The sequence below is a fragment of the Labrus bergylta genome, chromosome 8, assembly GCF_963930695.1.
Source record: "Labrus bergylta chromosome 8, fLabBer1.1, whole genome shotgun sequence".
Classification (NCBI taxonomy): Eukaryota; Metazoa; Chordata; class Actinopteri; order Labriformes; family Labridae; genus Labrus; species Labrus bergylta.
Genome location: NC_089202.1, coordinates 25,487,129 through 25,513,148, shown reverse-complemented (window position 1 = coordinate 25,513,148; position 26,020 = coordinate 25,487,129). Strand labels below are relative to the sequence as shown.

Genomic DNA, 26,020 nt, shown 5'->3' with positions numbered 1-26,020 from the left:
GATATTTAATAATAACAACCAATAGTCTATACATGGGCTATATAGCCTAACGTAGCCTATTATATCCCGGTTGTATTTTCAAATAGGCCTGTGAATAGTCCATTTCCCCAGCCACACATTAAGTCAGCACACACTCCTGGTCCGCCTCGTACACTCAGCCTACGTCACTGACTTCTCCACTCTGCACTGTAGCTGCCGGGGACAAGGGATGCAATGTGATGGGACGAGGTGGAAAAACCATGAAAGAACAAGTTAGAATAGTGACAGTTGCGATGTAGAGATTTGTTTTTGGTTTTTTTTATAAAAGAAAAAAAAAGCATGGCGAATCTAAGTTATCCACTTACGTCTCTTCATGTGACCTCCGCCCAAGCTCAGATCCTTGAAAATCCACTTCAGGTAGGCTACATTTGTTTTCACTCTTTAAAAAAAAAAAAAAAAGTTTGCAAAGTTGAATAGGATCAGGTATTTTAGGTGAGTGTCGCGGAACCTGTGTGGTGTGATTTAACCGATTGTTTCCGTGATTATGGAAATTATTTATCGGACTATTAGGCTGAAAATACAACATTTTACATCCTGGTCTTTTTATTTTTTAAAGTAGCCCATAAAAAGAAACGAGAAAGCGTATTGTTTATAGAAAACAAACACCAATTTGAGATAATTATTGGCTATTCTTCTTGCTATTTCATCCAATTCTTAAATGTAGCCTATGTGTGCAGAAAACAAACCCACACACAATAAAAACACGCGAAACAGGTTCAGGGTTCACTGTAGCCTAGGCTGCAGATAGGATAATGAATATTGTGATTGTTTCTTTATTAAGTTGGTCAAAACAAACCTACAACTGTATAACCCTCCAAAGCTTTGTGGTTGGGTGCACGTTGTGTCGATGAGGACACAAGACAACTTTGAGAAGTCTCTTCATCACGTTGAATATGCTTGGCAAAGTCTCCCTTTTGTAATGTACTATTATGTATGCATCAATCCTCTCCCACTCTTACACAGACAGACATTTTTGTCCATCTCACACATCCTAACATGTTGTTGTTTTTTTTGACATAACCAAGAGGGGGGTTACAGAGCAGAAGAGGAGGAATGAGAGGCGAGAATAATGAGTAATGGCTTATTCGTGGGTTGAGAGATAATAGATCTACTGTAAGAGTCCTGAGCAGCTGGCTAATGGTCCTAGCTCCTCCCTCTGTAAAATGCCACCCACCATCCTAGAGAACATCCCAGCATCCAGTGGACAATATCTTACTGTCTGAAAATGTTTGCATGGTGCAAATGAAAACAAAGGTTCGTACAAATTGTCCAGTTGGTTGACCTAGGTGGGTGTTGAAAGACTCTACCACTTAAAATAACTGTTGAAAAGAAATATTGCTGATGTAAATTTAGCCACATTAATTAACTCCACAGTTACCTTCAGTCTGTAACTTGCCAGCAGGTCATAATATTGCAAGATGATAACTATCAATATCTCTCCAAAGCATATATTGTAATCAGCAACACAAAATGTGAAAATATTGTAAAAAAAAAAAAAAAAAGTGGTTATTTTGAGAATAATACGCTGAGTATACTCATTTGATTATAATTACTCCATGGCCCTCATCTTCTTCTTAATCCTACTGCATGACAGATTTTTTAAATCACATAATTGCATGATGCTTATGCTGTCCAAAACCTCAGCATTTTAGTTTGTACATTAAATATGGAAAGTTTTTCCTTAGAAGCAGGTCACTCTTCTGACCTTACTTGCACATTGCCCAGTAGGTCAGAAAACAGTTAAAGTCAAATTTTAGCAGCTAAAATAGTGTTCTAGATTAGAGCAATTTTTTACATATTTTCATACAACCTCACTCATGCGTCATTTGTAACTCCGACATCAGAGACAAAAGTGGAGAGCTTCATCCACAGACTTTCCCACCCCAGGGTTGGACAGATCTCTATTGTCAGCGCACACAAAGGGGCATGCTGTCTATCTCTGTGTCTGTCTGCTTGTCTGTAGGTCCGTGTCCTAACAAGTAGGCGGTAGGATTAGTGCTGTCAGTCCCTGCATTACTTTTAATGCTCATTTAACATATTTTGACCTCTGTTTAAGTTTACAAACAGACATGGTGTTACCAGATCAATCTCCAAAAACGTACCGCACCTTAGCATTTACTTGTTAAGAGTCTAGCAGCAGCATTTAAAAAAATACATAGTTTTGGAGTCTTGAGTCATTTCCTGTATTTTCCCAGTAAGTTTTCAAATCTATTCTGGTTGCACTATGAATTACACCTTTGTAACAAGTACGTACTTGGAAATAACAGAAATAATCAGAATGATTGTGGTTGGGCTTATTTCAGCTACCTTATATCTGTGTTTCAGTATTTGTAATAGTTCTCACAGGTAGAGGTCCCTGTTTAAACGGTCTAAAAGACATGGTCAATACATAGGTTTTGTATTGGAATAAGATTTTCACATCTCATTCCCTTTAAATCGAAATTGATTTCTTTATTCATGGATAGACGGGCCGTGTCGACTCATGTAACTTATTTCCTTCCACTGTGCCACACACAGGCCACTGTTCAAGATATGTGTTGCTTGGATTGCAGTTATATCCGCTGATTCAATACCACATCAGAAGAAATGATTAGTGACTTTTTAATTTATGAAAAACAATGTGTACATGAACATGCCAAGCACAACATAGCCACTACATTAATTGTCTAATTCTCTAGACATACTGACAGGATAAGACAGAATCTTAGACTAACTAACGTCCTGTGTTCTTAACATCAGACATAGGTAGACTATTAACATTTGTTCATTTTTGCTGCTCCAATGCATGGCTGTCTGCTCTACTGCCTGCATCATGGGCAACTGGCAGTGTTTTAATATCTGTAGGCTGGTAAACTGGGAGTTATACCAATGTTAGTGATGGGCCTGTAGTATCTCATGCCACATGCAAAGATTATAAAATAGCTTTATGACTTCTTAAGATTGATCACATGTTGTTTTTTTATATTCAAATAGTTTGACAAGAAACTAGCAAATGTAATGTGAGGGGTGAATGTGGGTTGGATGGATCACTCTACTTAAGATAGAGATGGATAACGTTCTCAGCATCACTTTACTGTCAGACATATTTCATCCACTTCACAACCTTGTTACTCATCACATGTCGCTGAGTAAACCAATCAGAGATCAGGATGACTAAACTGAAGGTAAACATAATGAAAACCACAGAGGTGGATTCAGCATATTTTGATCACGGTTATGCTGCTGAGAATATTTAAACGTGTAAATCTACAAACAATAACTTGGCAAACTCAAATATTTAAAATGTTCACTGATACATGATGTACACCTATTTATAATTTAAACTCAATTATATAAATTGACTGTAAAAGCTCAGATACAAGTACTGTGCCTTGTTGCTTTCCACCATTGTGGAGACAAAGGTGCCTTATCTCAAAATATTTCCTGTGCTACCACTGCACATTAAAGTGTAAAAGCCAAACAGTCAGCTACATAAGCAGTCGTTTTATAGTAGTAAAACTATTTAGAACACAACTGCAAAAGGAAAATGGGGAGCTTTGTGATGTGACGTCTCTTGGTTTCCCTTAAGTAAACTATGCAATGTTTGCTAAGTAGGCCGACAAGCCAGCGACACTCCCAGTGTAACGGCCCTTGTGTCCTCCACGGCTCTGTTTGTTCTTCCTGTGACAGGAAATCTCCCTCAGTCTCCGTCTCTCTTTTTCCTTTTTTTCTTCTCACTCTGTCCCACAACCTCCTCTTGTGGGTCTTTCTTTTGTGCCGGAGTATCGGCTCCTGCTGTCTGAGTGAGATTCCTACTTTGAACACTTGTATTGCTACTTCACTACTGCCTGTGTACGTGCACACACACACACACACACACACACACACACACACACACACACACACACACACACACACACACACACACACACACACACACACACACACACACACACACACACACACACACACACACACAGTGCAAGGTGTTATAAGAAAATGCATGCAAATTGTGAAATAGAGTAGTGAGTTAGTAAGGGTATGTTTTTTTTAATAAAAAAATACTTGAAAATTCTCAATTGGCTTACGTTCTTTGTGCTGGAAATTTCTGTTAACAATGCAAAAGAAAGGATCATGAGTCAATCAATGTCTTTGTTTAGTTTAATTCTTCTTGCAAGTAGAAGGAACAAAGCTTCAGAGTGTCAACACAGTCTGAAGGAAAAGCTCCAAGATATCACAATATGCTTTGGTTTATATACACATGCTTCACAGAAAAACCTTCATGCCTATCTAAGGATTGTAGTCAAATATCAAATATATTTTGTCATACATTTCAACACGTCGCACAACAGTAATGTCAAGGAAACTTCCAAGTCTGAGTATCTTTGATATTTAGCTATTTGTGAGAAACCTTCATCCTCGGGTAAAGACAAAACAAGAATATTACGTATTAACTTATCGTAGCATTTCTCAAGCGAGCTGTAAGTAAAATGTGTCCTCGACAGTAAACTGAATTTTTCCATTACATCTTAAAGTAGGTTTCTCAGGGGAAAAAATAGTTTTGTGAGTGCACAACATTAGTAATTTTACTTCCATGAAGGCTGTTTGATGGAATTATGTTGTGATGTGATACGATGAGCTCAAAGTAAATTGAGATCACCTCTGTGTTGGTGTACAACCTCTACCCACACATTCACAAGCAAGAACCACACCCTTAAACCCTTTCACCCATTCATTTGCCTGTTTACTATTTCTTCCCACAGACTTTTCTCCTGGGAATCATAATCTCTATTTGTGGGAATGTCCTCATCAGCATATCTCTCAACATACAGGTAGGAAGCTGAACAGCAGACACTGACTCAACACAACCATGCACACCATGCCTGTAAACACTGTAGCTTATATTGCAACTGTAGTTCTTTGAGTGAAGAGAATATCTCTCCACCCAGCTACATATTGCATTTCATGAGGGAAGTACCTGTCATGTTCTGTTTGTTCTCCAATGTGTGGAAGCTGTCTCGACATGGCTGGATGATTTTGACGTCACTACCATTACAGTATGCTTCAGGCGATCTCTTATACGCTAATCCGCGTAGCTTAATAAATTGTTTATTAACCTAATGTTTGCCTTAACCCAAAGATTAAACCTACAGGAGACATCACGGACTAGTGAGAGAGTTGACGTTTGTGTCCGGCGTGATGATGTTTAATGTCCCCGACAACCACTGTAGTCTCATTTAGCCACTTGTTAACAACCGCCTTTTTAAAGACGCGTAAAAACTTCAAAATTCACGTCTAACCACAAACCCATTCATAATCCCCATTGACTTTGAGAGGATAGAGACCCCATGGCGCTCAAATGCTAACTTACTTCTGGGTTTTAGGACTCATTCCTGTGGCGCTCTATAGTCCAAGAAGAGAGTTGGACCTCCATAGGGAGAAGAACAGGGAGCAGTGTGTTGACGCCCTGGAGGCAAACAGATGTGCCACTGTTGTTCCAAAGTGGGCCTAGATCTCTGTCACTACATGAGGGTGAAGCCTCCAGACTACCGAGCGTAGGTCTCCTCTGGACACGCTCTGCCCTCAACAAAGCCTGTGCCCTTTGAAGGGTGTGCAGTACTGTATGTGGCAGACCCATTTCTAAGAGGCTGGACTTTCAGGGGCCAGGCATAATTTTAAAGCTGTGAAAAAATGATGGAACTCCTTTGGGCCAGTGAGCCCCCATGGTAATCTACCTATAAATAGAATGATGACCTAGAAGCAGACCATGTGGCCAGTTTGGGGCTATCAGAACGAGCCATGCTATCTCTGTCCGAATCCTCTGCAGAATGCAAAAGGTGAGGAAGGAAGTCGGGGCAGCAATGGGCCAAGTTATCATTACTTCCCGAGGGTAAAGAACAGGGAGCAGCAGTCTGGCATATGTAGCCTGCTGCTCTGAGGGGGCAGGAAACATTGAAATGCCAACATCCACTGCTTGAGCATCATCCAGAAAGTGTGTGTGTGGGGGGGGGGGTGATAACAACAATGTGACTGCACATTTCATATATATTGTGTGGATCCAAGAAAGAATTGTTGTTACTGCGGTAAAAGCTATTATGGGGAATGTTACAACACAAAGATGATACATCGCTCCCAAAGGCGTATATTTTATTTTGCCTTATGTAAGATCAATCAAATAAGGTGTTGTGTTGTTATTTATTTCTGTGTTGATCTTTATTTGGGATCATTTGTTTTGTTTTTTCTCTTTTATTGTTTTTTCTTTTATGCTAATACAACACCGACTGTACCACAGGTAGTTGGTTGAAAGGTAGTTTGGTTCGTCATTCATTATCCAGTAAATATGCAAAATATGTGTACCTTATTGTAAAGTGTGAACAATTCATTATTCATATAAACTTACTCTGGAAAGTTTGCTCTTACTTCAGCTGATCATGCATTATGTGTATTATGATTTGGGGTCTGGATGATGGATGTGCTGACATGTTAACAGAAGGCATTGTGCAACAGACAGCTAAAATATACATTCTGAGAATTTAGAAAGATAAATGTTTAAAAAAGGGGAAATCAGTTTCAGTTGATGTTGTGATTGCCATTACAATCAGCCAGTTAAGTCATCATATTGCCTCAACATAATCTGTATTGTACTTGTGTCTGACCTGATTATAATATTTGTACAGCTTTAACAGATTGCATAAAATGGGCCTCTGATAAGTTATTATTATAATTTCAAGTGTAAGTGATTTTTGAGCTGCATGCTTATAATTCAGAGAGTAGATGTGATGTATTGACTACAAACCCCAACCATCTGCAGACAGATTATGGCTGCATGACATTTTTAACCTTTAATAGCTATAGGTTAAAACGTCTGGGTTATCCCACTTAAATACTAAGCAACAAAACACAATGAAATTTGACACTTTTTTTTCACAGTTGTTATATATGTGTGTGTTAAAAGCTGTAAATATATCTTTGTTTTGGGTGCTTGCGTATGAATCTCTTAACCTGACTGATGTTTTGGGTTTCAGAAATATGCTCATGTCCGCCAGGCTCAGCGTTGCTCTAAGCCCTACTACACCTCGGTGATATGGTGGTGTGGTGTGATTCTAATGGGTGTTGGAGAACTCGGGAACTTTGCTGCCTACGGCTTTGCCCCGGCATCACTCATAGCCCCGCTGGGCTGTGTTTCTGTCATAGGTAAGTGTAAAAGTCCAATACCTTTTTGCCCCCTCATACATTATCTATGCATGAAGGCATGAAGGGAAAGGTTGAGAGAAAACCATTCCCATGTGAAGTCTGATCTCTTGAGCTTGTCATGTGAGTACTTACATAACATGCATAAATAAACGAATATCCCTCCTGGATGATACATTTAAAGTTGTAGTTGAAGTGGAAGTTGATTTAAAGCTGGAAAGGAGAGGTAGGATGGCATGTTAAAAATGAACAGAACCCTGATTCACAACATGTCAGCTGAGTAGTTTAGCATTTAGCATTACATGAAGAATGTTATGTTTATCAAATATTTGCATTTACTTGAAAATGTAAATGAAGAAATAATAAAATTAAAAAGTATAGTTTTTTTTATTCAGTCCAAGAACGTTTGTTTGATAATCTCCTGCATTACAACTGTATAACACATGTCTAATTTACAAAAGTCTTTAAAAAGCTCATGTTAATGATGTTTTCATAGGAAAAGTGACCTTTTAAGAGTAATTTGTGTTGATGAGAATGTACAAAAAATGTAATGAGCAAACGGTGCCTACAGCTGTAGTTCTCTTCAATTGAACTATTCTACAATTCATTTAGCGAATGCATTTTTTTTGCAAAGCGACGCAAATCAAGGAGTAAGTTTAACACAAGCAAGGATCTAGTTCGAAAAACGGACATCCTCACTGTGTCTGCTATTTGTTCTGTCTCACCTGTGTGGCTACATCCATCTGTGTATCTGCTTGTTTATTAGCATCTCTTAGAAATGCATTTTTGATTTTCTTGCTCTCAGTCTCTGTGATAGCCAAGCGGCGCCTGTCCCTTGAGTCTACACACTTTCTGAAGAAACATTAAAATGAATTGTGGGGGCGCAACTGATTGCTTTTCAACATTGTAGTTTTTTGACTATTAAAATATTAATGAATGGGCCAGTGGAAAATGTGTCATGGAAAGGCATCTTGATTTGTTGCTCATGTGATATAGTCCTAACAAGTGAAATGTAATTAGACAAGCTGACAGATTTGATCATGATGTTCTACATAAACTTATCAAGCACTGAGTTTATTTACGTGGACTAGCTTTCAGTGTCTCTAGGAGCCAATTATTATTATATTATTATTGTAAGGCATTAACTGTTATGTTATTGCTAACAGAAAGTAGGATGATTAAATCTACAATTTGATCTGGTATCTAGACTCTGAAATGTATTTGATCGCCTTTTTTAAAATTGACTTTGAGAGGATAAAACTGTTACATTGAATAAATAAGTCTACTTGACTTAAAGTTATTGTGGCAGGTTTTATTGGTGGTTAAACTCACATGAACGTATTTTCACTTTGCAGCCAGTGCTGTCATATCCGTGGTTTTTCTCAAGGAGACAGTGCGTGCATCTGACATCGTTGGTAAGAGCAAACACTTGAGAATCAAAGCACTACAGGGCCTACTCGCTCTCATTTTGTTTAATTCAATGTCTCTGTCTCTTTGTCTTCATCTCTCTTTATCACTGTATAAAGTCTACTCTGCACACAGTTTATTGTGTACCGATTACACTAAATTGTGTTAGAGTGAATTTGTTGATGGAGAATAGTGGCTGCTAAAACAGATGACTTTTTGCAATATAAGATGAGCTAAAAGGTTCATGATTTATCCTTCAAGTCTCAATGAAAACATTTTCCATTACAACCTCACCAGTCTCTTTTAATATGACAGGCGGCACCCTGGCAATAACAGGAACATATGTCCTGGTGACCTTTGCCCCTCACACCTCCACACACATCACAGCCCATGTGATCCAGTACTACGTGATCAGCTGGCACTTCTTGCTCTATCTTGTAAGTTACACTTTTAAAACTCTCCTGCTTGAGTTCGGCATTCTAAATGTTGAAAGACGGTGGTGTTGTTTTCGACTTCCTGTTTTAATGTGTTTTCTCTCCCCACCTTTCCTGTCTCTGTCTCTCTAATAAAGCCTAAAAACGCCCCGAAAAGGGCTTTGCATAATTCAATTATTTTTTAGAGTTGAGAATTTCTGTCATCCATATTGCACATGCCACATTTGAATCTAGCTTCTTTTTTTTTTCTAAACCTGTACAAAGAAAATCACTGAAAAAAATCTTCAAGAACATAGTATGAAAATAGGTATTAATGAATGGATTTCTTGCAAATGTAATCTGAGTTATCATCAGCTTTTAGAGGAACAGCCTCTAAATGCAGCGTCACCTAAGGTAGTTTTTTTCAGATAAAAATATTAACATACATTATTAACAAAGGTCAAACTATAACCACATCTGAAAGGATGTTCTCATTTAACAACTGTGGGGTCTTTCACATAGCATAGCATTCATTTGTCTATAAGTTGCAATGACCCAAGGTCTTAACAACAACATAAAATAATAGTTTTAAATAAGACCCCTATACCACATATGAGACACAGGGCTGGTTTTCAGAGACATTGAATGGTCATTTTGCCCATTGGTATTGATTCAGTTCTGTACTCCTCTAATACTCGTATTTTTCATCAGTTAGAGCTATGTGGTGTTGTATAATAGGCCTTTCAACAGCTGAATGCTCTGGACTTAGGATGTTAGACCCTGGGCGCCTTCTCATTAAAGACCAACACTTTTTTTTGCCTTGGTTCAATGTCTTTGGAAAGTTGAAGGGAATTGAATGTGCACTAATGGTTTGTACCCTTTCTCTCACCCAACATTTCAACAGTTCATAGAGGTCATTGTCTTTTGCATCCTGCTGTATCTGTACAAGAGGAGGAATGTGAAGCACATCGTCATTGTCATGCTGCTGGTGGCCCTGCTGGGTAGGAACAAATGGAGACTAGCCCATTGAGGGCAGAGGTTATGAATTTAAGTTTTTTTTTTGTTGCCTAAACAAAAAAAAAGGATCCATCCTTGGAGCATTATTTACTAGAACTAACAAAGGACCAATGAACAACCCCGACACATATTCTTGAACCAATGAGGAAGTTCTTAATTGTTACAGTACACACTTTAAATGTTGACGTGATCTCTGTCGTCTGTTTTTCTGCAGCCTCTCTAACAGTTATCTCAGTCAAAGCTGTGTCAGGGATGATCCAAGAGTCAATAAAAGGCGACCTGCAGTTTATCTATCCCATCTTCCATGTCATGCTTGTGATCATGGTCGCCTCCTGCGCCTTCCAGATTAAGTAAATCAAGCTTTTATTGTTTACTTCTTTGTTTCTTCTTCTTTCCGTTTCGATCCTCTTTTGTATTGCTAAATCCGTCATGTTTCCTAATGCTAGACAATATTCAGATTTCCAGTTCCTGTACAAAGTGAGTACAATTATTTATGAGACATTCTGACAGTGTACCTGCAGTGCACCTACTGTAAAATGGGATGAGGTTGTGAAAAGACTGTTAAATGTTGTCTATACTGTATAAGCAAGGTACTACTCAGTGCCTCTCTCAAATCTTCCTTTTCCTTTTCATAGATTCCTCAACCAAGCCATGAAAATGTTTGATGCCACAGAGGTAGTTCCTGTCAATTTCGTGTTTTTTACCGCAAGTGCCATTATTGCAGGTATGTCAGTTATAAAGCTTTGACAATTTGTGGTTTAGTTTCACTCTCTGCATTTGGATTTTTCTAAACGGCACTTTTCTGGTCTTCTGCCCACGCAAGGTCACATTCACACCACAACCACGTACTGATGGCTGCTGCGTAAAGCACCCAACTTTTTATCTGATAATCTGAGGGTCGATGTGTGATCTTGAATTTTTCTATGTGACTAGACACTTGTAAAGATTGCATTGTCCAGTTAATAACCAAACTCTATCCTCAGATAATCCCAGTATGTTTTGCGCTCAGGCTTTGCAGGGCTACGTTCCATGAGAGATTAATTATGTTTTTCTGTGAAAACTTAAATGCATTCTAATGTATTTTATTTAATGCAGGGATAGTGTTTTACCAGGAATTTGAAGACTTGGATTTACTAAACATTTTTATGTTTCTATTTGGGTATGTATTCAAAAATATACCAAGAATTGCATCTTGAAATATGTACTGTGAGACGGAATCAGTTCCTCCTGAAAATCTTTTCCAGTTGTCTTCTGTCTTTCCTTGGAGTTTTCCTCATAGCCAGGAACAGGCCAAAAATAAAGCAACAAGATCCCAATTTTATCGCAATGGATCAAATTCCTGGTAAGATTTTGATCGACTTGCTTTAGGATGCAGTATGTGATGTGTTGACCCTCTGTAGTGATTATGGTGTATTGTTTAACTAGTAGTTATTGTAAAAGTCTGCTAGCAGTGATCCTGGATTTAATGTTGATTACTGCAGCTGTGTGTGTTCCCAGGGAGAAGGCGCACAGACCAAGAGAGGCCTGAGGCAAAGACTTCAACATACGGATCACTGGCAGCAAAACTTATGTGCAACAGAGCTGACCAAACAGGCGATTCATAGGACAAGTCTCTATTTTCTCTGGTTCTTCACCTATATCTCTTAAACCAACAATAAAGGTTGTTTATGTGAGTCTGAAGATTTTGTGTAAAATATTGAATCTTTTTCTATATCTGTTAAGATTCTCATTGATTTGGTGAGACATCTTAACAGTGTTTCCTGCAAAGTTGTCAGGAAAAAGAACATTAAACATTAAAGATAATGTTCAGGCCACTCTGAAAAAGACTTTACAATGTACGATATGGATTGTGGTTAATTGATCAACTAATTGGTTGGTCCATGTGTTCAGTTGAGAATAAAGTACAAACCTTGATACACCAAAATGAAAGATTTGTCATTGTGATTCCACAAAATAAAGAGCACTACTGCCCTCTAATGGTAGACAAAACTCAATCACTAGTTTCTTTTACATTTTGTGTTAATCCAGTGAATTGAATTCATTATTTTAAAAAGTTTTGTCAAGCCTCCTGCTTACATAAAGAATGTCTCTACTTACACCGGGACAAGTTATGAGTCACATTTATGGTTGGTTATAGAAGTTCTGTTATACAAATGTTATGAAACAGGAAGCGACAGTAATTGATTTCATATTCTGGTATGGGCAAAGAAAGCCATTTAAACGGAGGTATTCTGAAAGCCTGGTCTCAGTTCCACATCGAACTATAACAAGCATATACTACTAGCATTATTGTTTGGATAGAGGGATGTTAAATTACCCATGAGAGATTCATTTTAGAAACTCTGTTGATTTAAAGATCAAATAATCCACTCAACCGACATATTCATTTACATAGTATAAAGTTTTATTCTCAAGATGTTTGTTTTTTTGCTTTATAGTTTGATGACTGGTACCTCAAAATTCTCACTGATCTAGTTTCACCCGCGTTGTGGTCAGATGTGAATGCCATCTTTGATCTGTATGGATTATTTGGTTTAATATACCGTATTAAACTTCATGAGCTGACACTCCATGAATATACAAGGTAACTTATAGCTCAAGCAGAGAACGGGGAAAAAAAACATGTTACTCAAAACAAATGAGCTGAGAAACTTCTCTGTTCCACTGCCGCTCTCTTGCAGACCAACCTCTACAGCATGATTGAGACTTTGTCTCTTTTGCTGCTTAGACAGCAAATGCAAAGGCTTCCATCACAGGCCATTATCGTGATCACTATATCAATGACAACAGATGATTTAATGCACATTTATTGAACTGAAAAATGATACAGGAGCTCTCTGAGAAGTATCAGTTGCATGAAGAGATTTATATGGAAACAAATATGAACTCCAAACTTTTTCAAATGAAATAATGATGTGCAAAGAATACACAATATCTTCAAGATGATAGTACCACCAGATAAATTATAGTTTTTCTTCATGCATACCCTTATAGTCAGAATGTCTGACCTTTGGTGGACAGAGTCAGTCATTCTCTTGCATGTTCACACATGCTTTGGTCAGACCTCGATGGTTAATTTGACAAAACGGTAGTGCAGGGAAGTAGGGTTGCGCAGCAGCAACATTCCTCTGTGTTCCATCGGCTGGTTTGAGAGGGTTTTAAGGAGTCCAGCAACACAGACGAACCCCAGAGCCTCCCCACAGCCTACAGACAGCGAGAAGTCACCTTGAGTGGCCCAGCCTAAAGTCAATCGAGAGCAGTGAGAGGTGACTCTCGGCAGAGGGTCTGGCCACAGCCCAAAGGTGAGGTCTGAGGAAGACTGGGAGGGGTCGGGCTCTTTAGAGGAGGAGGGCTTCGGTTCAGAGGCAGAGAGGTGTGACATTTCACTCAAAGAGGATGTAGCAGCTTTTCTTAGGCCCTTCTTTTTGTGTTTGATTCTGCTTTTAAAGTGGTCTCCGTGTGGGGGCTCCTGGGGGCCACTGCTGCCGGGTCCTTTGTTCAGGAGCTGCAGGTCCTCTGCGGTCGGGACACAAACCATGGCATGGGGCTCTGGTTTGCCCTTTGACAGCGTAGAGAGACGCACCCACACCAGGCTCATTCTGTGTGCTGTGAGAAACGACATCACCGCCGAGTGGTTGAGGGGCGGCTGGTCCCCGACGCGGCACGGCCTTTGACCTTTAGATGTTGTAGGTCTGCACCAACCAGAGAGCAGCCTCAGTGACTTTCTATTCCTGGAAAGCATAAAAGCAGCAGATATCCATTAATGACAATTTAATAAATCATGTAAGGAAAAGCTGCATTTCCATTGGTTTTCATGAAGCATCCTAAGGGGACCAGTTTTAGTTAAAGTCATTTTTAATTCTTAATGTTGAAAACAAAAAGGCAGTCTATGAAACGAGAATAAATATGCATGATCGTCAATGTAATGAGGAACTTTAAACATCTGAGGGATCTGATTTAAATATGCAATACGTTTGACTAAAATGAGCTTAGAGAAAACCTGCAGCTGGTATGTTTTGAATCAATGATGAGATGGTTTTATTTTCCCCAAAAATAAAAGTGAGATTATAAAAAAAAGACTGATGAAACATGATGATAGAAAAAGTAAAGACAAACATTCACCTCAGTACACTGACACAGCTCAGAGACTTTGTCACAGTGACGGCTGAATGTGAAGTCAGCTCCTCCTCAGTCACCTTGTCACACTCTGTCGCTGTTTCGATCTGACCGTCTTTCTTCTCTCCCGATTCCATCGTAATAGGCTCCCATTCCTCTGCCAGCTGTTGCCAGGGGCAACGGAATGGAGCCAGACAGCCGTGTTTAATGTAATTGGTCCTTTTGGCTGGCGGACGCCTATAAAAAGATCAAAAGGGTCAAATCTTTCTGCAACTGTTGGGGCAGCCCCGTCATTTTATTTAACAAATCATGACTGATGAGTAGCAGATAGTTAGGGGAAGAGCAGCAAACTGCTTTAATTGTCTTTCCCCATGCTGATACAAATCTGCATAAGCCAATAAATTGCTCAAGCCTTTCATTCTATCATAACCTTACACTACAGGCTAATGACTAGTGTATTTTAATAGCAGATTATCACAGTTTCATTATGATATACATTAATTAATCTGCTTTCAATCATCGGGTTAATTTGGACCGAGGTCCTTACAACTTTTCAACATCATTATTTCTGTTCCCTTTTCTTGTTTAGACTTGAGCTGACCTTTTAAACGTTTTCAGGAGCTCTGCCTCTTGCTCTTCCTGAAACGCCACGCCTGAAGGGCAATCTGGGTAATCATGTGGGAAGTGGGGGACCCCCTTTATCTGCGAGTGTTTCAGACTCATGTTCAGCCCTCCGATGCGAACTCCTCTGTACACCTGGCAGACCAAGAAACATACAAAACACAAAACAGTCAACACTGGATTTTAAAAGGAACTTAATTAAGGACACAAAAAAGGCTTTTAATGTACCTTACACATTTAAATCTACACATACTTATTCAAAGTAAATGGAACTCCCATAAAGGGATCCAAGTAATGAAAACATCTTTTAAATGGTTTCTCAAGCTGACTTTCACTGTAAACACAGATTCGTTGCACTTTTACTGAAATACCATGAAACCTAGAGTTTTGAAGTTTGAGTAAAGTAAATATCTCCTCGATCCTACCGAGAATACGAATAAAGCATTATAAGATATCTCATATTTATAGCTGACAAACACAGTAGTACTTTCTAAAATATGTACAAGAAAATGTAAAATGGTGTTTTAAGGTTAGAGTACATCAAGTAGTAAGATAAGCAGCAACTCATCAGAATCAGATACATTCTTAATGGGATTTTAACCAAAGTTTTCACCAAACTCACGACCTCTTTAGTTGGAAAGATGAAAGTTGATCCACGCTACTGCAACAGAAATGAAAGGTTACAAAGGGACATTTAAATAAAAGCCTACCAGTGGAACCCAGAAAGCCATGCCCCATCCTTTAGGAAGCAGCAGGTCCCATCCAGCACCCCACGACATCATCTCACACCCGACCTGCTTGCCAGGCTGATGGACGAGTAGAATGGGGATTCTGCTCTGCGGGGGAGTGGGGGTCAGCCTGGAACCTGGGACCAGCATCTCACTTCTTCTTCTGTTCAACTCCTGTGGGTGACACACAGATAATGCTAGAGGAAGGGCCAAATATCTATCTGGACAAATAGAAGATAGCTAGCACGAGATGTACAAGAACATCTTTAAGATTAAGAGAAAACATTCAATTGCAATGCTAATAGTGTTTTTAACAATTACTAAAAGTTAGTTTTTTTAGATATATTTTTGGTAGTATGAAAATGATAAGCTGCCTGCTCTGATATCTTGTTTTCAGTGACGTTGTCTCGGACCGAGCGCTCCCACAGGTAACTCTGACAGCAGTGTTTTGGTACTCCTTTCAGCATCAGCTCCCTACTCTTCTCCTCCGACTCTGAAACAAACATCACACACAGTATGCTCCTGTATGATCAACATCAATAGAGTCAAGAGAGGATTATGAAGCTTTCTATACGTGGATTTATCACCCAACAGCAACACACCGATAGCCACCCTTACATGAAACACCTCTATTTTTCATTTCTGTAATTACTCTTTAGGTGACGCAAATGTTTCATACCCTTAATAATATAGAAAATGGAAGATTGCATAACATACGTCGAAGTCACTGGCTTCAACATTGGGTACAAATATATGACGTTTAAAATAATTAGTGTTAGAAGTGCAGCTTTGCCAGTATTTTTTACAATGTAAATATTGGTTGTGCTTCTTCTCCAAACAGATGTAACAGGAGTATATGTTGTAGTAATCCGGATTGAAAATAAAGCTGTTCAACCAAAAGGATGAAGGAAGTTTTAACAATCCAGTGTTTCAAAGTCTATTCAAACACTTTCTAAGATAAAGCTCAAATAGAGAAGACAATAGATCCCTTTAAGTTAAAAACAATAATAAACCTGCTGATATTAAGACACTAGTTTTTGTTTTGTTAAAAGGGTCCTTAAAGACAAAAAAAAAAAAAAAAAATCAATCTAACAGGGTAAATAAACAGTTTTCCTCTCAAACGATTCTTCAGCCTGTAATAGTTTAACTCTGCTTGTTCTGGTTTTAGTCAGTGAGCATATTGATGAAGATTATCAAATCTATTTGAAGCAGGTGTTCAATTACACCCACATTACCATGTGATGTTGAGTGTTTCTATCAACACTTCCATTTATTCTCCTAACTCAAAGACAGATTCTACGGGCAGAGAATATAAAAGGATTTTCATCATGAAGTTAATAACTCAGATTGTTTATAATGGATGGGATGGTAACTAATGCTGATCAAACAATGACACCCTTGTGTTTTTAGATAGTTTTCTAAAATCTGATCATTTATCCCACACTCTTATCACTTGAGCACAAGTTCAGTAAAGTAGTAGAGCGTGAGGAATTATGAAAAGCATACTATTAGACAACAAGTCAAGGCATCATTACTCAAATGTAATGTTATATTTTCAAGTATAACTGGATTTTATTTGGACTGATAAAGTAATTTGAAAAAGAAAAAATACTAAAACATTAAGGACAAGGGCAATCTTTCATAAAATTGTAGTAAAAACTAGATTCAGAAAACGTAGGAGTTTTAAGGCCAACCCCTTCTCTTTTGAGCTTCTCTTCACGGGCACTGAATCAGCTATCATCTGTCACTGAAGGTGTGTTTGGAGTACAAGGTCCTGCCAGGATTCGAACCTGGAACATCTGCATGACCAAGCAGAGGCCCCCTAGAGCACAGAACCAGTAAGCACTCATTGAAACAACCTCAGCAGCAGAAAAACAAACTGATTCAATGCTCAGCTAGTTCCTATTTAAATGGTCAAGTACGGCTGTCGGGCCGTCATCCGAGTCCATATTTGGAGAGATAGTATGAAAGCAGTTGTTGAATGACTCGAGTCTGGAATAATTCATGAATTCAAAGCAACTGCTTACCGGTATATTCCTCCAAATTCTGTCTGGTGGGTCAGATTTTACCTTGTGCTTGTTTAACATGTGGCAACGCTACAACTTTCTTTGTTGGTAGAGTCAGCCTTGGGTCTTCTACGGTCAGACCCAGCACGGTGCCAGGGGGGAGCTCTCCAGTCAAATGGATGCCTGAAGGAATTTTACAGTTATGGTTAGATAAACAAACGCAAAACATCAATGTGCAGAAAAAAAAAAAAAGAGACATTTGACCATATTATGGGAAGGAATCCGTTTGCTCTCTGCATCTCGAGACGTTCAAATTAGGGAACCACGATATATAGGTTCAGATCATTTATCAGCAAATATGAGGAATATTTTAACATTTCTTATTCTGATTAATGAAATGCGATGTAACAGTGTTTATTTACTTATTAACAAGCCTACACATTCTGACACAGTAGGTGGTGGTGTGCGAACGACCATCGAACAGTGAAGAACAAGGAGCGCAGCCGCGGCGAGAGTTTACACGGTTGTCACCAGTTTTCAATGTTGGCAGTGTTATTTTATCAGAGCAGAATAACACGGATGCATTCTACATTTTTCCAGACACTCTTAAAAAAGATAATTTTAAATGGAGTTTCTTTCCTGGTTAAATAAAAATACAAAACGTAGCAGCAAGAATTCAGATGGGGGAGGGGGTCATCAAGTTTTAACAAACTGAATCTTATAAGCCACTTGAAGAGAACAAGGACATGTGAAAGAAAAACAAAGCAGAAGTGGCCGGTAGCTGCAGCACCGACTCATAGGAGAGAACCACGAAGACGACTCAACAAGCTTTTGAAAACGGCAGAAAGTTTTGAAGAAACAGCCCCAAAGCTAAAGCAATGAATTTTGTCATCGATTGGACAGAAATAGAAATAAAGGACCAGCTCATTTTCCCCCCTATTCCCTGGAATGGACACAAGATAAAAATAGATGTAAACAAGGACTTTGTAAAGGTTCTGTGAGGAAGGAAATTAATTCAATGTGTAGATTAGGGAACACAACACCGATCTAAATCTCATGTCAACGCGAATGTTTATATTGTTTACAAGGAAAACAATCATTTGGTTATTTTTAAGCATTAAAACAGGGGGAAGGTCAACTACAGGCTTAAACTATGTGTTGTGCCTCGTTGGTTAGCTACAGAGTAAAAACTTTTTTTCTACATAGTTAATGAAAAAAATAAAAATTGAAAAGTTACAACTGTTTATTTTTGTTTTTCAATGTTTGTAATTTAAAATCTTTGCTCACTACATATCGAACATTTATTATCCCCAGATGTGCATAAATTACATTTTATGACCTTTTTTTAATATGAAAGAATATATATAATATTAAAAAATGTATTGGAAATCTTATTGTATCGGCCATCAGAAGCACGTAATAATAAATTATTGTATTGGCTCAAGATATTTCATATTGTGCATCCCTAGTGTAGCTCATATGATGGATTTCCCATTGGGCCGGTGTTTTGCTAAAGACTACATAATCTAGTTCTGTGCAAATTGGCCAGATAGGTGCCTCAAATCACATTTTAGATATGCGGCATCACCTTGGTTACTTTGATACCATCGCAAACAGACATCATTGTAGGACAAGCTACAAGGAGTGCAGAGAAGTTTAAACCATATTAACTCTACAAACAGGAACCATGCAGTCAATTCTTAGAAAGCCACACCAGCATAGATGATGCACTAATTGAGATTTAAATAACAACTCACCTTTAAGCAGGCGATAGATATCACTTTGTTCTTGATGCAGACTCCTCTTGCTCTCATCTTTGCATTGCTCAGACCACCAGAGGGAGGAGGGCTTTGATTTATGAACTCCCTTTAAACAACAGAAAACAATCACTTAAGAAATACATTCACTCTGCTGCTTATCACGTTGCTTACACACTAAAATTCTTACTTCACAATCCGCAGCCGTTTCCAAAGTCTCTGATAGAACGGTGAGAGACTGTGGTCCAATCAGACGAAAACGTACCATCTCCATAGTGAGATCACTGAAACAGAGCCACAAGGGATTTTCAAACATTTCAACTTTAAATACAAGTTTCCAAAATAAGTTGGGATACTATATTAAGTGTAAAAATAAACAGAATGTGATTATTTCAACACTGAAACCCCTTACGCAACTGAAGAAAGTGTTGCTGTCATTAATTAAAAATTAAATCTTTTTTAAAAGCTGACATTTTCTGATTGACATTAGATATATCTTTGAAATTAGATATGTAATTAAAATTGGCAATGTTTTGCACTTCATCCTATATTGTTTATTTTTACATAAACCCTTTTAGTAAAAAAATATTCACGCAAGCATCTTACTTACTTTGAAACACAATGAAATTAAAAACAACACTAACTTAATAATGATTCCAGTGGAGCTTGACTTCCAGGTGATTGGTGTAGTGGGAGATCTAGTTCCATCGCCAATGATCTTTTTGGTTGGAGGTCCAGTCGCATCTTTACAAGTTCTCTTTCTCTTTGTTCCAGTTATCTGCTTGGCTTCGGGAGTCTCATTTGGCTTCTGCTCACATTCTGTGGTGGGAACAACCTCAGCAGGAGTCCCCATGAGATTAATTGAAGGAACTACTGCCTCACAACACTCGCACACAGTTTGTAGCTCAGGAAGCAGGTCCTGCAAGGTGCATGCAATAACTCGAGTTACCAGGATTGCCAACTCTTTACATTAGCCAGAACACTTAATGTAACATCTTTAATTTTCTAAAGGTCAATCAGTCAAAGACTAATTATTACATCCCTTATACACACACTGTACCTTTTTCATTGTGGGATGAGCCCAGATCCACAACTGCCTGATGGTTGAACCCTGAATCTGTGGTCTCCAGAGGAAGGTCACAGGGCCCAGAGGCTGCAAGGGGTACTGTCCTGCTCTGTACACCACCACACTACCCTGTCTCTGCCCTGATAGAGTCATTGCTGCTGCAAATGTAGGGCCTGGAAACCCCCAACACAAACATATTGCTCCCATTATTCAGCCGAAACATGAAACGTACAACTTGTATCATGTTAGTTAAATCAAAGCTTTACTTTCCATATAGTTTGATTAGAATTAATCACTAAACAGTACACGAAGTATCAATCAAAAATCAGTCAGGACAAATAGGAAACAAGGTCAATAGCCAGTTTCAGATATCACTCAGTTAATTAGGACAAAAAAATATATATTTTGTGTAGAGGAAATTCTCACCAGCCTCCTTGCTTGTCAACCGTGACAGAGAAGCCAGAAGTGTGCTCTCCTCTCCCTGTAGCTCTATGCAGCAGTAGTAGGAATGGTCCTGAAATGTCAATCTAACTTTAATTGCAGGGAAATCCCCTTAAATCAAAATGTAAATGTTGTCACATGAATCAAACAGAAATTCCAAGTCTTATGGTTACCTGAAGGAGGCAGTGGCTGTTCATTGCCCTGTAGCAAGGACGATAGCATTTGTTTGTGGGTCTATGTCCAAGGCAGTAACCCCACTTTTTAACCATAATAAAGCGCTTGGCATGCCAAATGTGAGTCTCCAGCCACACATTTTTTCTTTGACGACGGTTGAACTCCAGCAGCATGTTTCCGTGCCGCCGGCGGGCCTTGCGACTCTTATTCTTTGCGGGTTCCTTCTTTGATCCAGCCTTGAGGCTCTTCTCTCGCTGGAAGAGACGAGGGGAAGGACAAAATCATTTCCTTTAACATACCAGAGAGGTATTGGTCCCGCCAAATGAAACAGGTCAGCAAGTGTGTAACTGTGAACTTTACATGCTTGAGGGAAAAGTTCTAAGCCTTACCATTCGGTTAGCTCTGTCTCTCAGTCTGAGAGGGAGCCGCTTCGTATTGTGGCTCATGGCCCGTCTCCTCATGTGTTTAGGCAGGGATCCAAACACATGGCATTTTCCAGTTGTCCTGTTAACAGCTTTCAACATGGCACTTACCTCAGCAGCCCTGGCCCTGGCAAAAGCTCCGCCTGAGTGAGGTTGGAAGCAAGAGAGAGCAGTTAATATAAAACCAGCGTTCTCATACATTATTTCACTTTAGTTTCTTCCTCTTTGGGACATTTTTCCAACACGAGTTGGGACCTAATGTAACACTTACTGAAGGAGTACAGAAAAATATTCAATTTAATCCACAGGAACGCATCGGATCCCAAAAAACAACATCACTTTTCTTACCATTTATTTAGGGATGTTGTAAACAGAGGTTACATCAACCACATATGTTCTGTCTTTGCGAGAATATCTTAATGACAAAAAACTTTATTGGCTTTATGTGATTTTTACAGATAAGAATATTGAGGGCAATACAGTGTGGCATGGTTCATGTAGGTCCGCAGACCTTTTCCAATTTGCACACAAAGTAAATCACTGTGTAGTCCCCTCATAACATGCGGGCACTATCAGGCTGCTGGCAGTGCACTGAAGAGCCATGGAGTGGAATATGTCTATGACCACTAACGGTGAGAAGAACACGGCTTGCAAGAACATGCAATATATATTACACGTTTGTTTGTGCTATTAAAAATTTTAAGATTTTATTATCGTTACAAAAATAAAAATTACACGGTATCACAGAGTTTTTCTAATCCTGTACACTGAAATGAAGGACACCGAGAAAGTCAAATGTAACGTCTGGTTGTAAAATAAATCCCAATAGCCATCAGGATATCTCAATGGGCAATCATTAGGGTTCATTCAACACAAAACATCCCGTTTACAGTATACAGTAACAAATGCACTCTTAAAAACTCTAGAAAATGTCATCACCTGTTATGGCCTTGGGCATGTCCGTGGCGTAGCCTCCCCCACCTTTCTGGTGTCCACAGGCCCATCCACTCTGTTGGTGAGGGTTGTTTGGCCTTTTTGTAGATCGCTCGATGCCAGATGGGCCATCATTACAACTTCGACCTTTGGAAATAGTATTATTCTGTCATTACTGGCAATCACAGGCAAGTTCAGAATGCATACCAGCATGCTTTAACTAACCAAGGTAATTTAAATTTTCATCCATATTTCTGTTTTTGAAACAAAGCATGATAAAAAAAACAAAAAGCAAAGTGGTATGGGGTTCTAAGTTGCTACTAAACTGTATGCTTACTTATTATGCTGTCACAAGGACAGATACAGGAAATCTTTCCTACCGAAGGCCATAACTCTGAGGTAACAGCTCACCTCATGCCAGCAGAGAACTGTCATCATGATAATATCTGTCTCTCCATACTGTAATCTGTTCTGCACATGTTTAAATCTACAAACTATCCCTGCACTCATGTTCACTTCATCTGTCTGTCTACTTGCCGTTATATTGAACAGTTCTCTGCTGATAACATGTCTACACTCACGCACTTTAACTTACAGCATCACTGATCGCACAGCTCCCCATGTCAGGGATGGGCAACTTTGGTCACAGCAAGGGCCACATTCATTTAATTCTGACTGCCAGGGGGCCAAATTGTAGGATACAAAAACAATAACAGTCAATTATGTCTCAAATGTAACTCAACATATACCAGTGACCAAATATTATTATGGACATATTTCTGGCTTTCATGATTTCATGGCAGACTTTGTCATGTTTTAATATATAAAAATTGACCTGAGGGCCACATTGAGGGTTGACGAGGGCCGCCAGTTGCCCACTCCTGCCCTATGTCAATACTGTCCATTTATGACTCTGTTCTTGCACATTTACATTTAATCTTCCTATTTAAGACTAGTAATGCTTAGTTAAATCCTAGTTGTACATATATATATATATTCACATTCTTAGTTTTGATATTTTTGTGCTAATTTACTTTGTATTTAATATTATATTTAGATTTGCTAACATTGTGGGGTTTTTTTTTACTCTGTGTGTTTGGATAACCTGCTGCTGTAACAACACAATTTCCCAGTTTGGGGATCAATAAAGTAATTCTATTATCTTAGCTCACCTTAAATATGTATTCTTTAGATATTGTTTTTATTTAGTTTCAGCACTTAAAACAAATTTTGCATAGATTATATAACTTCAAAGAAATGCTGAGTATTAAAGTATAGAAGTTAACCTGGGGCAGAAATGTGACACCCACAGTGACTATTTATTTATTTATTTATTTATAACATGTAATTTAGCAATGTGTTTATTTATTTTAACAATTAAAAACACACTAATACACTGCTGGGAGTCAGAAGGGACACTGTTTGCGACCTTAATGTGTTGACCCTTTGATATATAAGAGGGGAGGAGGATGCACACAGCCTGCACACAGCCTGCACACAGCCTGCACACAGCCTGCACACAGCCTGCACACAGCCTGCACACAGCCTGCACACAGCCTGCACACAGCCTGCACATGGACCACCACAGATAAGTACCGGACACCGGAGCGTCTCCTCCGTTTGGAGTGGATGAATACTGGACACTGGTGGGCTGGTGTCTCATCTTCTTCTCCCACATCTTCGCTTTAGATGACGACATCTTCTACAGAGACGACAGGTAGAAACATTTCAGTCACCTGCTGTTCACGTCGCTTCCTGCTGAACGAAACGCTGACACTTCAAACATCAACATGATCAATACGCTCTGTTGCTAACTGTGGCTAGGTAGCTAACTTCACCACAAGTTAGTTCGTTTCTTAATTAACCAAAGAAAAAACACAAATTAACAGAGAGTGGCTACAGGCATGTATCCGATTCTATTATTCTACAGTGTGATTGCAAGTCAGAAACACTGTTCAAACATATTAAATGACGCGACTCTTACCAGGACGCTGCCATGTGCAAGTGTGTCTGCATCACAAACGTGGAGGAAGCGGAAGGAAGTGGAACTACCAAATATGGGCATTTTGTGTTGTGCTTCTTCTTTGTTTCCGTTTATGGCGGGCGGCTGTCAGCTTCAAGGTGCATTACCGCCACCTATTGTGGTTGAGTATGAACTACAGTTATTAACATATATAATACCCTCTTAGTTTTAAAAAAAAAGAAAAGTAAATTTGCCTCTGTTGATTAATATTTCTGGCATTGCAAAAGAACATTCCTCTGGGCAGTGTTGACAAACCTGTGGGATGCTTATTTGACACAAGCTTGTCTAATGCCTAATAATATAATTAATAATAATTATATAAATATATTTATAATGCCTAATAAGCATCATATGTGCTCAGTCGCTTTTGAAACAATTAAATATGTCACATGGAGCAAGCACTTGAAACAGACCGCATGGTTTGATCCAAGCGTCTCAACCCTCTGGTGTTAAAAAATTAAGCCAATGTAAATTTCCTGCAGTTCATCGAGTGTCCACTTGAAGCTGGCTGCAAAAGCACCGGAGGTCACATATGCACCCCTTTTACTAAGCCCATTTTTTCCCCATACTCTTAATAATAGTGGACAAAGCTGAAGTGACGTCACCCATAGATTACTGCAGGGGACTCTGGAGGCTCGTTGATGGCGGTCGCTGGAAATCCTGTCTCAGCTTAACTTTCAGACAACCTAATGACACGCAAAGAGCTGACGCTGAGCCTCCTGACAAACCGCAGCACTGCATCCACCTGCCAATACTGTGCAATACACATTTCTATTACCTACTGTGAATACTGCTTCACACTCATTGCACATCTTCACACACAAAAACCTCAGAGATACTTTTTCTAGTGATGTGACTGTCCTTGATGACATCAGCCTGGCATCTAGCACCACTGTTAGGAATCTAGGAGTTCTATTTGATCAAGATATGTCCTTTAGCTCTCACGTCAGGCAAATTTAAAGAACAGCCTATTTTCACCTTCGTAATATATCTAAGATCAGGAATATCCTGTCGCAAAATGATGCAGAAAACTAGTTCATGCATTTGTTACCTCCAGATTGGATTATTGTAATTCTCTTTTGTCGGGGTGCTCTGGTAAGTCTCTAAAGACTCTTCAACTAGTCCAGAACGCTGCAGCTCGTGTACTGACCAGAACCAGGAAAAGGGACCACATTACTCCTGTGTTGGCTTCTCTGCACTGGCTCCCTATACAGTCTAGAATAGAATTCAAGATCCTTCTTCTCACTTACAAAGCTCTAAATGGCCAGGCACCATCTTATCTTAAGGAGCTACTCGTGCCGTACTGTCCCTCGAGAACATTACAGTCCCAGAATGCAGGCCTGCTAGTGGTACCTACCTAAGTGTACTATGGGGGGTAAAGCCTTCAGTTATCGGGCTCCTCTCCTCTGGAATCGTCTTCCAGCCGGGGTCCAGGAGGCAGACATAGTCTGTATTTTTAAGAATAGACTTAAAACTTTCCTTTTTGATAAATCTTATAGTTAGTGCTGGTGCTGGTGTGGACCAGCTCCTAGTTATGCTGCTATAGGCTTATACTACCGAGGGAACTGGCACCTCTCTGTGCATGTACAGTACATCATATTACTACATGTATCTATCTGTAAATCTCAGTCACTAACCACCTTCTTTCCTGGGAGCTCTTGAGCTCTCTTAGGCTCCTTGAGATCGT

The 26,020-nt window shown here is 39.2% G+C and overlaps 2 protein-coding genes across 2 annotated transcripts; one reads left to right on the top strand and one right to left on the bottom strand.

Moving 5' to 3' along the window:
* Window positions 1–164: 164 nt before the first annotated feature.
* LOC109987402 (NIPA-like protein 2) lies at window positions 165–11,975 on the top strand. Its single transcript, XM_065957819.1, has 11 exons — window positions 165–396; window positions 4,782–4,850; window positions 7,044–7,212; window positions 8,565–8,624; window positions 8,932–9,053; window positions 9,934–10,030; window positions 10,261–10,396; window positions 10,682–10,770; window positions 11,142–11,205; window positions 11,291–11,388; window positions 11,544–11,975. Exons 1-11 carry the CDS (start codon window positions 319–321, stop codon window positions 11,648–11,650), a joined length of 1,089 nt encoding a protein of 362 aa, XP_065813891.1. The 5' UTR covers window positions 165–318; the 3' UTR covers window positions 11,651–11,975.
* An 862-nt stretch (window positions 11,976–12,837) lies between these two features.
* On the bottom strand, window positions 12,838–24,343 carry pop1 (POP1 homolog, ribonuclease P/MRP subunit). The gene is made up of 16 exons (XM_020638523.3): window positions 24,295–24,343; window positions 23,907–24,012; window positions 22,317–22,457; window positions 21,345–21,520; window positions 20,955–21,209; window positions 20,767–20,854; window positions 20,335–20,513; window positions 19,919–20,193; window positions 19,465–19,558; window positions 19,275–19,383; window positions 17,581–17,700; window positions 15,886–16,004; window positions 15,494–15,685; window positions 14,764–14,918; window positions 14,169–14,399; window positions 12,838–13,777 (listed from the first exon to the last, which is right to left on the bottom strand). Exons 2-16 carry the CDS (start codon window positions 24,007–24,009, stop codon window positions 13,105–13,107), a joined length of 2,910 nt encoding a protein of 969 aa, XP_020494179.3. The 5' UTR covers window positions 24,010–24,012; window positions 24,295–24,343; the 3' UTR covers window positions 12,838–13,104.
* Window positions 24,344–26,020: the final 1,677 nt, after the last annotated feature.